Source organism: Mustela nivalis (genome assembly GCF_964662115.1).
Source record: "Mustela nivalis genome assembly, chromosome: 18".
In the NCBI taxonomy this organism is placed as follows: Eukaryota; Metazoa; Chordata; class Mammalia; order Carnivora; family Mustelidae; genus Mustela; species Mustela nivalis.
In genome coordinates this window covers 6,236,911-6,252,092 of record NC_139037.1, presented here as the reverse complement: position 1 = coordinate 6,252,092, position 15,182 = coordinate 6,236,911, and the positions used below count along the sequence as shown (strand labels likewise).

Sequence of the window (15,182 nt, the reverse complement as noted above, 5' to 3'; positions counted from 1 at the left end):
AGGATAAAGAGAAAAGCCTCCAGGATTCTGGGTTCGGTGAGGAAGAGGGATCTGGCCTCCATCCCGAGGCACCTCCGTTCCCAAAACAAAACGGCCTCTCATGGTTGAGAAGTGGTATTAAAACTTTCAGGTTTGCAACAACTTTAGACTCACGCGAACATTGCAGGCATAGTACAGGATTTCTTTGTACCGTTCATCCGGCTTCCCCTGGTGATCATGTCTTTCTTGCTCAGTCACCAAACCCAGGGCCCTGACACTGGTACAGTGTGATTACAATACAGGCCGGAGGGGCAGCTGGGTGGCTCAGTCAGTTAAGCGTCTGCCTTTGGCTCAGGTCAGGATCTTGGGGTCCTGGGATCGAGTGCCATGTCAGGCTCCATGTTTGGTGGGGGGTCTTGCTTCTCCCTCTCCCTCTGCACCTGCCCCTGCACACCACCCGTCATGCTCCCCCATGTACTTTCTCTCTCAAATAAATCTTTAACAGATAAAGTGAAATAAATTACAGACTCGAATTGGTTTTCACCGTTTTGTACGTGGTCTCGGGCTTGGTTTGGGGTCTAGCTGTGCGGAGATTTCTCACGTGTATGCTGAACAAAGTTGCCCATTTAAAGTCTTTGCGCATTCCTTCATGACTCTTGTCCACCAGGCTGTTTTTGGTCTGGTTAGACCCATGGGAAGAAAGTAGAGAGCTTCTAGTTCATTCTATCTCTCTCCCTCCTAATTGTGTTCACTGCACCCCCACTCCGGTTGCTGCCTGCGAAGGGTCATGACCCTTTCCTGCTGCTTCAGCCCTGACTCTAAGTGCCTTTATTCACCTGTCAGTTTCCTCGATCCCAGGTCCAAGCTCCCTCCCTTGTCTCCCATTTCCAGGGACACCTTTTTCCTGTATCTCTCTTCAGGGCAAGGACCGAGATCTACATGCCAGGAGTCTTAGGGTTGCACGTGACAGAAACTCAGGTCATCTAACCAAAGCTATAAAAGAGAATTGATTGTGTCGTGGAAGTAGCGTTTCCTCGGGCAGGAATGGCTTCCGGTGTGACTGGACCTTAGGGGATCAGACAGTACATCTGGGGTCCATCTCCCCTTTCTCTACGGTGGATGGCGTGCTCTCCCTGCTTCCCCCAGACTCCTGTTTTATCAGCCAGGCAGCAGCCCAGCAACAAGAGAGATTTTATAAATATCGCTGGCCAAACAGTGCCGGGAGGATGCTGGTGCACCATGGGCTCGTCCCTGAACCAATCACGGTGCCCCAGCACGGGGCATCTTGGTCGTTCCCAGGAGGCTGGGCCCCTGTTGCCGGTAAGGAGAGGCAGATCAGCTTCATGTGAAGCACGTAGAATGGGTCCATTCCAGGAAAAGTTGTGTTTTGACAGAAAAACGAAGAGGAAGGGACTGGTCAAACTTGTCTTCTTTGTGACAGTCCCTGGTCATCCTGTGGCGGGGAGGGAGATCCCCTGGGGACAGGTGGCTATTTAGAGGGGGAGGGGCTGCTCCCCATTCTGTTGGGGGAGACCTCTCCCCTGGGTCAGGTGGCCATCCTCTGGGTGGGTATAGGGGTCTCCCCCGGGTCAGATGGCCATCCTGGCCCAGTCTGGCAAGGAGTGGGTTGGAGCCCTTCCGCAGCAGGGGTTATAGGGAGGAGAGATTGCCTCCTGCTTCTGTCTGTCTTTCTGCAGCTCCCCCAGGGCTTCGTTTAGAGCAGCCCGCTTCTTCCTTACTTGCATGGAATCCTGCAGTCTGGATGGGGCTCAGGGGCTGGGGAGGGACGGGGCAGGCCTGTGGCTGCGTCCTCGGGTGGAGTGAACTCAGGCTTCTGATGGGCCCGTCCTCACCTTCTTTCAGTGGATATCATGGAAATCAAGGAAATCCGCCCCGGGAAGAACTCCAAGGATTTTGAGCGTGCAAAGGTTGTGCATCAGAAGAAAGACTGCTGCTTCACCATCTTCTACGGGACCCAGTTCGTCCTCAGCACCCTCAGCCTGGCAGGTGAGCACCCCCCGCGGGCTTTTGTCGCTGCCCGTGCCTGGCTTCCTTCCTAGGATGCTCCGTAGTAGCAGAAGGCTCGCACCTGCCTGACCCTGATGTGCGTTAGGGGTCATCATGGTTTTGAATTCTCACCCTACGCCTTTCTTGCTGTGTGCCTTGGGGCAAGCTACTCAGCCTCTCTGAGCTTCAGTTTGCTCAGCTCTGAGCTGGGGAGCATGGTAACATCGGCCTCACTGGGACGTGGTAAGCATTGTGTGAACGGCCTGGTTGGCTCCCGCGGAGAGCTGGAGGCAGGTTATAGTTGTCGTCCAGCAGAGCCTGGTCTACATCCAACTAAACTGGGGACACTATCCTGAAATCTTCTCACATGTATGTGTGTGCACACAGACACACACACACCCCTACACAGATGCATGCAAGCTCACGCATGTACACAATACAGCTGCCACACGTGTACACATACACACACACACGAAGGCACATATGCACTCACATAGACCCACGACCTGGAGGTGAGAGTTCCAGCCATCCCTATAAATTTACCCAAATGTCGAAGGGGCCTCTCAGAGGCCAGAGGGTGAGCTGTGGAAAAGCTCAGGCACTTGACTCAGGGGCAGAAGCTTGTCACCCCCTTCAGGTCCAGTCCTAGAATTCATTGACTCAGAACCGTCTGTACAGCTGGGAGTGATGAGAGAAAATAAATCCCATTCAAAGTAGACACACGTGGGGGGAACAATGAAAGCTAAGGAGTGTCGGGAACATTGAAATTAGGGCCCAGTAGCTCTTGTGATTTGCTTTCTCGCTTGCATGCACCTTTGAGCACATCGCTTGTGCTGGGCTAGAGGCCACTAGGACTCTAGGGCCGAAGGAGACCAGTCACTGCCTCTCAGGAGCTCACAGTACACTGTGAAAAGAGCGACAGTCCATTCACAGTAAAGTACGCTGTAGGAGGGCAGGGGGTCAATTTCAGGGAAGCCTTTGCAGAGGTGGTGACTTTAAAATTGGGTTTTGAGGCATCTGTAGGAGTTGAGTGGAGAGAGGGAGGCCAGTCCGGGGAGAAGTTTTCCATGTCTGAGCGCTTGAAAGAGGGAAATAGCAAGCTGGGTGCGGGACATGACGAGTGGACGTCTGACCGTTGGTGTGTGGTTAGTGCAGAGATGGGGCAGGAGAGCGGGGCCTGTGCCCATGAACTTCAGGATTTTAGTCCACTTAGCTGCAGGCTAAGGCTGCAGGCTGAGGCCTGGTGGTTCTTGGTAAGGAAACAACGAGAGCAAGAGAGAGACTACACGTCTTGGAGTCCAAGATGCTGTCTCTGTTCCACATTGGGGTCTTTCTTTCAGAGCTCTAGAATTCAGGTTCAGTGAGGACATGGATCCCACTGATTCAGATCCCACTTCCCACTTATGGGCTGGGGCTAGGTCTCCTATGCTTCTGAACTTAATTTTCTCCTCATTCCCACGGGAAGAGGGAGAGTATCAACCTTGGCATGTCTCGTCCAGATAAACAAGGTATCTGGTCCTTCGGAGGTGGTTAACTCAACGAGAGGTCTGCACTGCTAGCTCCATTTCACTGGTGAGGAAATGAGGCACAGAGGGGTTAAGGAGTCGGTAGAATGTCACACAGCCCCAAAGCAGTGCAGTGGGACTTGTCAGTGATGCCAGGCTCTTACCTACTGCCTGATGCTGCCTCTGTCCCCTCTCCCTGGCCTTCACGAGAAACAGGAAATGCTGAGGGCGGCTCAGGGTTGGGGTGGGAAGTACCCCAGACCCTGCACCATATTTGCTCATCTAAGGGTAAAAGCTAAAACTCCTGGAAGGAAAAAAATTATCCCACTTGTCACCCTTGCTGTAGAAGGGTCATTAGGGGCACGTGGCTTCATCTCGGACCAGAAGCAGGTCTTAGAACCATGAAGGCGTGAAGGAGAGGCCTTCTTGGTGTCCGTGTGCAAAACCGGAAAGCAGTGCTGGCTGCTCCCGTCCTCGGGGTCTGTGTGGGGCTGGGAGGGCCAGGGGCCCCGACCTCTCTGCGGAGGTCTTCCCAGGGACTAACAACGTTTCCATCCGTGTTCAACCTCTGCAGCCGACTCCAAGGAGGATGCGAGTAAGTGGCTCTCGGGCTTGAAAATCCTTCACCAGGAAGCGATGAGTGCGTCTACACCCACCATCATTGAGAGGTATGGACTTGTGTTCGTGTTTCTCGTCTTGCCACATTCATGGATTCTGCTCCCTTTCTCCAACATGAGGGAAGGAAAGGAAAGAGCGATGTTTCGCCGTGGAGGCTCGGGGAGGGTCCGGCGGGTAGAGGCTGTGGGCTCTCCAGCATCTGGCCGGAGGAGCTTCTCCGAGGGCGGGGCCGTCCTGAGCCTGCTGGGGTGAGGAGTTGGCTGAAACCGAGGTTGGAACAGGCATTGGTGGCGTCGGACGGGAAGACCCAGGGCTTCCTTCCTACAGCATTAGGAAGGGACTCAGCCGACTCACCAAAGGGTTGTTCCGTACAGGGTACGGGGTTTGTCACCTGCTCGGGGTAGCCTTGTCCGTGCCTCCAGTATCATGGAGGTCCATGTGGGGTTGGCGTGGGAATGATGGTCCCCTCGGTTAAAACCCTGTGATCCCCACCGTTTTTCTCATCCGCTGTTTTGGGAGATAATGAACATCGTCAGAGAGGATTGTCCGTTTAAGGAGTGACAGCCTCTGCGTGTTGGGGGGCCCTCTTGGCTCAGCCAGGGCGTCTCAACCACAAGGAGGCAACCGCTTCTTCCCGAGCTGCTCAGGTTAGCAAGTCGGAAAGATTTGCTTGTTTCCAGGATCTTTTGTCCCCATTCCATAGAACCGAGCGACACTGGGGCTGTGAACTAACTCTCTCTCTCCGGTGCTGTCTGTCTTTGTCTGTCTGTCTGTCTCAACTCTCTCCCCAGCTGGCTGAGAAAGCAGATCTATTCAGTGGATCAAACCAGAAGAAACAGGTGAGCTCTGTTCGTGGTTCTGTGGTTTTCTCCAGAACGTATTGGCTTCTGATGTTCCTTCTTGAAACGATCCATGGCAGTCGCAGCCCGTTCCATGGTGTGGAGAGGCCCTCGTGCGGTCTGGCTGGACGTGCTGGGGGCTGATGGTGGCACCGCCTGCACGTGGCTGTCTCCATTCCGTGGACATTGCAGAGACCGCTGTTCTGCCATGGAGCGCTCGGACCGTGTCCTCGTAGCCCTTGCATCGAGCACCTTCTGTGTCCTGGGGAGACACGAGTTCCCCGAACAGCGCGTCTCACAGCGTTTCCCTGTCGGCGCATCCGGTGCTCCTCTGTGTGGGACCTTTTTGTTACAAACGTGGTTTGACCTTGAACTTGGCAGCGTGATTTCCTCACTCAGGAGAAATCATTTTTTCTTGATAGACAGTAGAGTCCCTCCCTGTCTGTTAGTGTCATGAGTGCCGGAGTCCTGCTGCTTGGAAACCTCGGGGTCTCCCTGTGTTGTACGTGGTGTGAAGCGGAGACAGGATCGAGTCCTACAGGAGGGATCCCAGCAGTGAGGTGGTTTCTGGTCAAACATTCCGAGAGAGGCGTTGACCATTTGTATTTCTCCTGGGGTGCAAGAGGGCACGCCTTTCCCGGCACCCTGCGTCACCAGACCTTCGGCGATCGGATGGGTGAAAGGCAAAAGCAGATGCTTGCTTCAATTGGCATGTATTTATGAGTGAGATTGAATGTTCTCTGGCCCAGTTTTTTAGGTTATGATTCAGTTATTATTCATGTAACGATAGAGGTACCTGGGTGCCTGGATACCTGCCTTTGGTTCAGGTCATGATGCTGGAGTTCCGGGATCGGGTCCCGCGTCGGGCTCCTTGCTCAGCGAGGCGTCTGCTTCTCCTTCTGCCCCTCTCCTCCCTCAGGCTCTCTCTCTCTCTCTCTATCTCACTCTCTGTCTCTCAAATAAAATCTTTTTAAAAAAAAAAAAACGTAACGGTAAATCCTACCATTTACTGAGCACTCGGCGTGCCTCGCACCATGCTTGTGCTCGGCGCTTAAAATTATTTTATCAATTTAGGGTCGTGTAAGACCTTCTTAAAAAATTTTATGTGATTTTCCTTCCTTCGATTCTGCTAAGATCTGTTAGCCCGGAACGTGAGGTCCCAGCTAACTCTCCGGCTCTCCCCGGCTGTCGCTTTCCATCTGTGGTTCCCGGGTGTCGGGTCAGGGTCCTGCAGTCACTGGTGGCGTCAGAGCTCGGGTCAGCTGCCATGCTTTCTCCCGCGTACGCCGCGGGACGGGATGACGGAAGAGCAGTCCTCACCAGCGTGGGGACGTTCAGTAATGGTGTCAGGTCCGCCCAGAGGGCACCCCGTGTCCCCCCGTCCCCCCACGCTCCCTCCCCCTCCATCTGTCCGGCATTCACTGTCTGCCCATCCCCCGGGCTGCGATCCGGTGTGACAGACTGGGTCTGGGGAGGTCCCCACGTTGGAGGATTTTACTCACACTGGTGTCTTTCAGCCTCCTAGGTGGGGCCTCTCCCGTGTTTCCTTTCCGTGTGGCTTGGGGTGATTCATGGTTGAGGTTGGCGCAGGGAAGACAGCCGGCGCCGCCCCGGGCCTTCTCTCCGCGCGCGGGTGGTGCGGAGTTCCTGATCTGGTTTGGAAGTCTGCCTGTCCCTCTTGTCAGACTGGTCAGCCCCCTCTTTGGCCGTCTCGCTCAGAACGGATTCCCGCACCTCTTCTACAGAGACCCGTCTTCCCCACGGCCGGTCCAGAACCTTCGGCAGAGAGGAAGCCTTTTTCGGGACTTGATGCCCCGGTGACTTGCGTCCCATTCGCGCTCCCCGACCTTCCTCCCAGTGGGCAGAGCCCAGCGGCTCCATCAACACGTGGAAAATCCCACCTTTCCTGTAGTTCTGGGAGGCCAGGAGGGAGTTTTGCAAAAGGAACTCTGACCGAGGTACCCATTGAAAGGGCAGCTGACTTCGGCTCTGCCAGTTTCCCTTCCCTTCCTGTCGCCCACAACTGGTGGCATTTCCTGAAGGAGAACAAAGGAGTGGCAGCAGCCAACGAAAGATTGCGGCGGCGGCCGGCGCCGGCTCCCCGTGCTTTCCTTGGCCCGCAACCCCTTCTCCGGGCCCAGCATCTCTCGGCGCGGAATGGTAGCAGCCGTCCCTTGCTGAGAGGAGCCGGCGCGTTGCGTGCCCTTGGAGGGGGGGTGGCGTGCTTCTGGAATGCTCGTGGACTGAGGTGCTCAGCGCCCTTGGGTCCATTTCGTGAGGACAGTGAGGCCAAGCTGAGTTAGGGGACTCGTCCGCAGCAGTCTGGCTTGCCGGGCGGGACTCCGGGGTGGGGGGCTTACCTGTCAGGACTGGGTGTTGCTTGTCTTCTTTTGTAAGTACTCACGAAAGCCGGTAAAAGGCAGAACTCTTAGCTCCCCTCCACCCCCCTGCCATAGCCTTTAAGTAAAAACTATTTAATTGGTTTGATTGCGGCATCAGCATATGCGTCCATGGGCTGCAGTACAAGCGTCCGTCCGTGTCCGTCACGGCCGTCCTCTTCAGAGCGTCTTTCACCCCCCCAGCTGAAACTCTGTCCCATACCCCAGTTTCCTCCTTCCCCACCCTGATGACCTCTGCTCTGCCTCCGGGCTCTGGGAGAGTGATGGCGCTGGGCGCCTCGTACCAGGGGAGTCAGGCCGTCTTGGTCTTGGGGTGACCGGCTCGTTTCACTTAGGCCAACGTTTTTGCGGTTCCTCCGTGTTCCAGGGGCAGGTGTCAGAATGTCTCTCCTCTGGAAGGCTCCGTAATATCCCCCGAAGGGGGAGCCCACGTGTGGCTGAGCTGTTCATCAGTCGATGGGCCCTGGGATGGCTTCGCTGTTGTGGCTGCTGTGAGGAAGGTTGCTGGGAACGTGGGGGTGCACGCCCCGCTTTCAGCTCTTGTGTGCAGGACCCAGCGGTGGAGGTGCTGAACCAGGGGTAGTGGGGCTCCATCCTGACACCAAGCGCCTGGCTGCTTTCCAGGGCGCCTGCAGCCTTCTCTCCCTCCAGCCCTGCGCCAGGGCTCCCTGCTTCCCACTTGCCTGCAGGAGCTTGTTTCTCCTCCCTCCTCCCCGTGCCTCCTCCCTCCTCCCCCCCATCCTCCCCCCCCCCCCCCCGCCTCCTCCCTTCCTTCCCGCGCTCTCTCTCTCTCTCAAACCTAGTTATCTTCATGGGAGTGAAGTAATAGCTCATTTTGATTTTGTTTTGCCTCTTCCTCATGGCCAAGGGTGTTGAACCTTTTCTCATGTGCTTGTTACTGTCTGTCTCATCTTGCAAAATGTCCGTTCAGGTTCTCCTTTGCACATTTAAAACTTCCACCTCACGGTTTTGTCGTCCTTCAGCTTTCAAGGGCCGACCCTGGTAGGAACCACAGGACCTTTTGTTTCTCATTCTTTCTAGTTTTTATGATGCTTTTCTTTAACATTAGGAAAGCATACATGGATTTTTTTTAAATATAAAAGTAATTCATGTGCATTATAGAAAACTTTATAAGTTCTGAGCACTAGAATCCGTGTAGAGGTGATATGAAATGATAAGCACCTTTAACCCCAACGACACTTTGTTTCAGTAGATGTCCCCCTTCAGCTTCGTTGTTTCACTGGTTCATTTTACTTCATTGCTTCGGGCTCCCTGCTCAGCAGGGAGCCGGCTTCTCCCTCGCTCTCTGCCCCTCCCCCACTTGTGCATGTGCACGCGTGTGTGCTCTCTCTCTCTCTCTCTCTCAATCGTAAAAAAGATACATTTGGGGATAACGTCACATTTAGAGAGATGTTGCAAAGATACCGTAGCAACTCCCCAAATACCCCTGTGCCCCGGTCTCTCTCAGCCTCCCCTCATGCACTGCCAAGTCGTGTTTGTGGAAGCGGAGGAACCAGCATCAGCACAGGACTCTGAGGAGAGCCCTGGATGGCATTTGGAGCTCACTGTTTCCCCACCGAAGTGCTCTTCCTGGTTCCAGATCTGACCCCGGGCCCCCCCATTACACCGCTTTGTTCTGCCGCTTCATCTCCTTTGGGTCAGGACCATTTCTCCATCTTTCCTGATGACCTTGACTGATTTGAGGGATACGTCCAGGTATCTCCTAACATCTCCCTTAGTTGGTTTTGGTGGGACATTTTTGTCATGACGAGGCAGGAGTGATGGGGAGGCTGATGTGCGTGTTTGGGACGAATATCGCAGAGGTGAACTATTTTTTTAAATTTATTTATTCATTTGACAGACAGAGATCCACAAGTAGGCAGAGAGGCAGGCAGAGAGAGAGAGGAAGGGAAGCAGGCTCCCCGCTGAGCAGAGAGCCCGATGGGGGTCTCGATCCCAGGACCCTGAGATCATGACCTGAGCCGAAGGCAGAGGCTTAACCCACTGAGCCACCCAGGCGCCCCACAGAGGTGAACTCTTATCCTGTCGTCCTGTCCTCACCTGGAGGGCTGTGTGTTCTCCAGGGCTTGTCAGCGGTGATGTCACCCTTGGTCACCTGGCCGAGGTGGTATTGGGAAGATAGCTCCTTTGTAAACTCACTCCCTGCCCCGCCATTCTTGGGGAATAAGTTACTGAATCCAGCCCACCTTAAAAAAGGGGAGATTAGACCACTTTTAGGTCAAGTTAAACTGTAAGAACATCTAGGCTTCCTCGTAACTCTTCAGGAAAGTGATGTCGGAGCCTACGTTAGAAATCCACCAATGGGAATGAGACTTGGTTTGAGAAGTTGTCTTTTGTTTGTCATTTAATCTGTGTTCTAGTTTTTCCTTATGGTCACATTATCACTGAATCGTCTTCCAAGTGAACATAGGACAGGACCCTCAGGAGAAGAGTTTTTGGGGTCACTGCAGCATTCTTGGCCTTGTGCCATGACTCCCCACCCCACACTGGGCAGACAGGCTCTGCTTTCCTTGAGTCTTAGCTTCCTGTTGCTGCTCACGCTGGCAGGGGCTCCTTGAGGTCGGGGTTCACACTGGTTTGGTCTTCCTAGTGTTTGTTGGAAAGTTCTCCCTTTCATTCCTAGACACAACATTGAGCAAATGGAACATTCTAGCTTGGGAAAGCTTTCCTTGTGACATTTCCAGGCCTGGGGAGACTAAATCGAAGGTGTCGATGCTTTAACAGTAACTCTTGGCTCGATTTTTAGAGGAGAACCCCCAACCCACCCCAATCTTTGAGGCTTTATGGTTGAGTTGTCTCTTATCTGGGAATTAGGTTCTGAGGTTGGGGCAAAAGGTGAACATTTTTGTGATCAAAATACTCCTTGAGAAAGCCCCCGAAACCTTCCGTGAGGGTCCCTGGAACAGTGTTCCCTGGTGGGAGGTTCTCAGTGGCCGTGTCCTGCGGAGGGGGCAGGAGCCTCCAGGCCTGAGAGCAGGGGGTCTCCTGTGGACATTTCTTTGCCTTTTGCCCGGGTCATAGAACATGGAATTTGCATCTGCCGAAGGTGGTCTGCCTGGTTTTCTTCAGCCTGGCAGGGGCAGAGGGAAGACTGTGCTGGGTTTCAGGAGGCAGAAGGGACAGGGCTTGCAGGTGGGAGACAAGGATGTATGTCCAGGTCCCTCCTTCAGCAGGAATGAAGGTGATAGTGTGGCCCCAACACATTGGGCTTGAGGGGGGGGGCTTTGGCCTCAGGTTGGAGCAGCCCTCCCCCCCCCCAAACACACACAGAGACGCTGCTTCAGTAGGTCTAGCCTGGGGCTCAAGAGTTTTGCATTTCTAACAAATTCCCAGCAGATGCTGGTGCCTTGGATGTTGGTGCCCACCCCCCCACCCCGGGATTCTTCTAGAAGCCAGCCTCTAGAGCTGCTCTGTCCAATACGGTGGCCCCTACCTATAGGTGGCTATTTAAATTAATGAAAATCAAATAAAATTAAAAAATTTAGTTCCTGGGTCATCTTAGCCACATTTCCAATGCTCAGTTGCTGCATGTGGTTAGTGGCTACCGCATCGGACAGCCCAGTTCTAGAACATTTCCATCATCATAGGAAGTTCTTTGGGGCCGTGGTGAGGCTCAAATCTCCGCTTTAACCATTACTGGTTGTGTGAGTTTGGGTAAATGACTTAATTTCTCGGCGCCTTAGTTTTCTAGGCTGTATGAGCGAGCCAGCAGTTGCTGCCTCCCTGGGTTGGTGTGAGGTCTCGGTGGGTGAGTTCGTGAAAGTGCTTGGGCGGTTCCTGGCTTATGCTGAGTGCTGTACTGTCCTTAACGCCCATGAAGACAGTGGTGGTGGAGGTGTCGGTCCAGCCTCCAGGAGGCAGGCAGGTTTCCTGGGGGCATCATCATGGTAAAGGCTGTAAGGGTGCCGTGCCCCAGGAGCTGGGACCTGGCACGGCCAACAGAGGCAGGTTGCCACGATCGTGGAGTGATGCCTGCCATGGAAGCGGGGCGGTGCTCTTTGTGGCCTGTGGTGGGGACCATTTCTTGGCTTCCCTCTCCAGAGGAACTGGCCTGGTCCTAACCCAAAGTCACGGACTGAGTGGGCAGGAAGCAGACTCTGAGATGGGCATTAGCGTGCAGGAAGCTTACTGGGAAGGACGTGGGGCAGAGGTGCCTCTGCGTAATAGCCAGAATTAAGCTGCCTCGGTCACAGCCACGGCCTGCAGAGCTGTCCTCCGTCGACGTCCTGAGAGGGCTGAGATGCTGGATGTGACCTTGCTCCAAACGGGGAGGGGATGAGGTCAGGGGCTGCTGGATTCTTCCCCTCCAGCCTGTCGTGGTTCAGGGTCAGGCGGTGCAGCACAGACCTGCAGGCCCAGAGAGGGGGGCGCAGTGGCAAGGTCCCGGCATAGGAGCCCAAGGAAGCTCTGTGGCCCCCACCTTTACTGGGGGGCTCCACTGCTCTGCTCCAAGGTGGGGCTTTTGGAGCAGGTTGACTTGGGTGCCCTGTAGCTTAGAGCCCAGTGCCCCCAGATCTGACGTCTGCCCCACTGACTCCTAGTGTCCCTGTCTTTGTACCTGGAGGTCGGGAGGTTTCTTGACCCTATTTGTGCCTGGAGGTTCTGGGTTTGCCTGGAGACTCTGACTTCTCTCTTGGTCCTGGATGAGCCCTGCAGGGCCACCAGCTTGGCCAGACCCTCTCCTTGCCCTGTCTGGGGCACCAGCCCCTGCTGGTCCTCTCTCTTCATCTTGTCCTGGCCAGTCGCTTCCTGGACAGCCTGGGGGCTGGGTCAGAAAGAGGGTCTCAGCCAGCCTGCTTGGTTCTCTGCCAGGCCAGCCCCACCCCAATGTTTTTGGGAAAGCCCTTGGTGCTGGCCCCGTGGCAATGGGGCTAGGGCAGCCTCTTGCAGGTAAGGGGGTCTGATGGGAGGGAGGCTGTTAGACTACAGAGGCTGGAGGTGGGGACATTGGGATGGCGGGGAGTCCCCCTTAGTTGTCTGCAGGGGCAGCTGCCGAGGGTAACATGCTTTCCGGATGTACCGGCAGAGGCCGAGTTGACAACATTGGGGAAACTGGGCCATTTTCTGCCCACATCCTGGGCAGGCTTCCTTCCTTGGCCACGCACAGCCCTGTCCAGTCTCCAGAACACAGACGGTCTTCTCTGACCACACCAACGACACCCCCAGGCTGCCCTCTCTCGCCCTAGCGGACACTCGGCTCTGCGGCCGCAGGGGTCTGCATGCCGTGCACTTGAGCCCCCACGCTCCCCCCTATCCCAACCCCCTGTTCGCGCTGTCCCCGGAGAGGTGAGGAAACACGGTGATTACAGGCAGACTGCCCTGCAGGCCACCCCTTCTACCTCCCCGCCCGGAACCTCTCTGAGCCCGTGTCCTCACCCAAAACGTGGAGGCGGTGACGGTCCCCACCTCAGCAGGGCGTTAGAGCGTGGAGGGAGTAGTGTCCGTCTGTCCGTCCAGGCCCCAGAGCGGTGCCCGGCGGTTGCAGCCACGGCCGTTAACCGGTGCTGGTCCGGGCATTCCTTCCGCCCCGAATGTGCTCTCCCCTTCTCTCCTCCGTGACGAACTTGCCACCTGGTCCAAGTGAAATCACGCGTGAAGGCTTCTGTGGTGTGGTGCACCTGACTCTACCTTTTGGGATCTGATTCAAACCTGGGTTCTGCTGTCACCGAGCTCTGACCTCGAGCAGCGTGTCCCTCCCAAACCCCTCTCCTGTTGCCTGTTCTGAACCCCGAGGGTGGGTAATGCTTCCTGGTGGGGGGTCAGATGTAGGGAGGGGTTAGGGAACATCATTGCCCAGACGACACGCAGGGCGGCCTGGCACGTAGTAGGTGCTCGCATGAGGCTGGCTCCTGCCCCCTTGCCCTCTGCCTTCATTGACCCCCCATCTTTGTCTGAACCCCTGGGATCTTTCATATCTACAAAGGCTATCTGGTCTCCTGGCACCATGTTCTGCTCACGCCTTGAATCTCTTATGTGACCTGAGTCCGTGCCATCCCTGAAGGGTGGAGACCAGCCTTGAGCTTCCAGACCCACCTCGATGTTTCCAGTCCCTCGGCTCACAGCGGGCTCCAGATGGTGGGGGAGGGGGGGGGGGTGGGAACAGCCACACCCTCCACCGTTGAAGCCCCTCGAGGTGAATAGAGCTGGGGTCTCTCTTTTTTTGCAGCATCAGCCTCCGAGAGTTGAAGACCATCTTACCCCTGGTCAACTTCAAAGTGAGCAGTGCCAAGTTCCTCAAAGATAAGTTTGTGGTAAGTTCCCTAGCTTGGCTGGCCTGGCGATTTTGTGAACTTGGGGTCCCTTAGCCTTTGAGCCCCATCGAATGGTGGCCAGGAGGAACCTTACCTCCAGTGGCATCTGTCCCAGTCCAGACAGAGAGACCACGTGAAGGTCATAGGACCCTGTTCGCAATCCTAGCCGAGGACGTCCCCCACAGACGGTGTTTGCTGGGCTGCCTGCCTTGCTCCCCCCAGTATAGCCTGTCTCTTGCCTCATCGTCCCACAGCCTACTTTCCTTCAAGTAACACCAACGAATGTGTTTCTTCTGGAAAATGTTATGAAAGGTTCCTTATGTAGGCTGTCAGGGGCGTGGCGTTTTGTCTCCAAGTAGTTGTCTGAGTTGGCTCCTCCCTGGCCTGCCCTCACCCATCATTTAGTCTGGTTATGGTCTGGTGAATTAGGCTCTTGGTAGATCGGTGGCAGGTTAAGTCTCTCCGTGAGTAATGACACAGGATAGGGCAGGTGGGACCTTCCTGAACGGGTAAGGATGGACTTGATGTGTAGGCCCCCCGACCAGTGCTTAGAGAGAGCCCGACTCCGTTCAAGGAGCCCAGTGACCCTCTGTCTCTCTAGCTCGAGTTGTAGACTCATCGTGGCCTTGCCAGTGGCAAGCCCAGTCACAGGCTTCCTTAGCCAAGAAAGCACATTCAGTTTTGCGCCAGTGAGCTGACGGATGAGTTAACCCATTTTGTGGCTATCAGGCCATCTTTTGACCTGCCTAGAATGTTCTTACTACTGTGAGAAGGCAGAAATGGAGACAGAGAGAGACTTTGCCATTCAAAGTCGCATCGTTGGAATCTTGTTCTTGATCAAGGCTTTCCTGAGCTGGTGATACGTAGATGTTACTGGTTTGGTTTTGGGGAAGTTCTAGGGAGGGTGGTGGTGGTTTTCCCATTTTACAGATGAAGAAACTGAGGGTCAAAACAGATCAGGTAAATTACCCAAAGCCATTAAGCAATGCAGGGGATAAGCGTTGACTAGAGTTGAGCTCTGTCCCACTCCAAAGGCTTGGTTGGTCTTCCCATGCTTTTAGAATGACCCTAGACTAGGTCTGGATTTGGAAATGTCTTCTGCCCCCAGAGCGAGGAGTTGTAAATTCCCGCTTTTGGAATTCTGGCCACGTCTCTTCCATGGTGGGGGTCAAGGTCAGGATCTTACCTGATGGGGCCCCTGGTGGGTATGTTCTCCAGGCAGATAAATGAGGAAACCCATGGACAGTTTGGGTTCAGAAGAAGGTGACTTTGCATGTAGCCAGTGCTGTAGGTCAGCGGTTCTGCCTGGTCACAGCACGGTGGCATTCTTGTAGGGGACTTTCAGAGATCACATGGTCACTTTTTTTTTTTTTTTTAATTTACAGGAAATTGGTGCACACAAAGATGAACTCAGCTTTGAGCAGTTCCACCTGTTCTATAAAAAACTTATGTTTGAGCAGCAAAAGTCGGTAAGATAGTTCCTGAGCAAATGATCAAGTGATGTTTTTGTTTCCCCTGTGTTTTAAAGTCCGGCATGTTCCGAAGAAACCCAGGGGAAGGGCT

General features: G+C 54.8%; 1 protein-coding gene across 1 annotated transcript in view; it reads left to right on the top strand.

Moving 5' to 3' along the window:
* PLCG2 (phospholipase C gamma 2) overlaps window positions 1-15,182 on the top strand; it is a 141,838-nt gene that overhangs the window by 48,441 nt on the left and 78,215 nt on the right. The window contains exons 3-7 of the mRNA XM_082712007.1: window positions 1,843-1,986; window positions 4,066-4,159; window positions 4,901-4,948; window positions 13,535-13,619; window positions 15,005-15,088. Of these exons, the coding sequence (XP_082568133.1) occupies window positions 1,843-1,986; window positions 4,066-4,159; window positions 4,901-4,948; window positions 13,535-13,619; window positions 15,005-15,088 (455 nt within the window). The remainder of the gene's footprint in view (window positions 1-1,842; window positions 1,987-4,065; window positions 4,160-4,900; window positions 4,949-13,534; window positions 13,620-15,004; window positions 15,089-15,182) is intronic.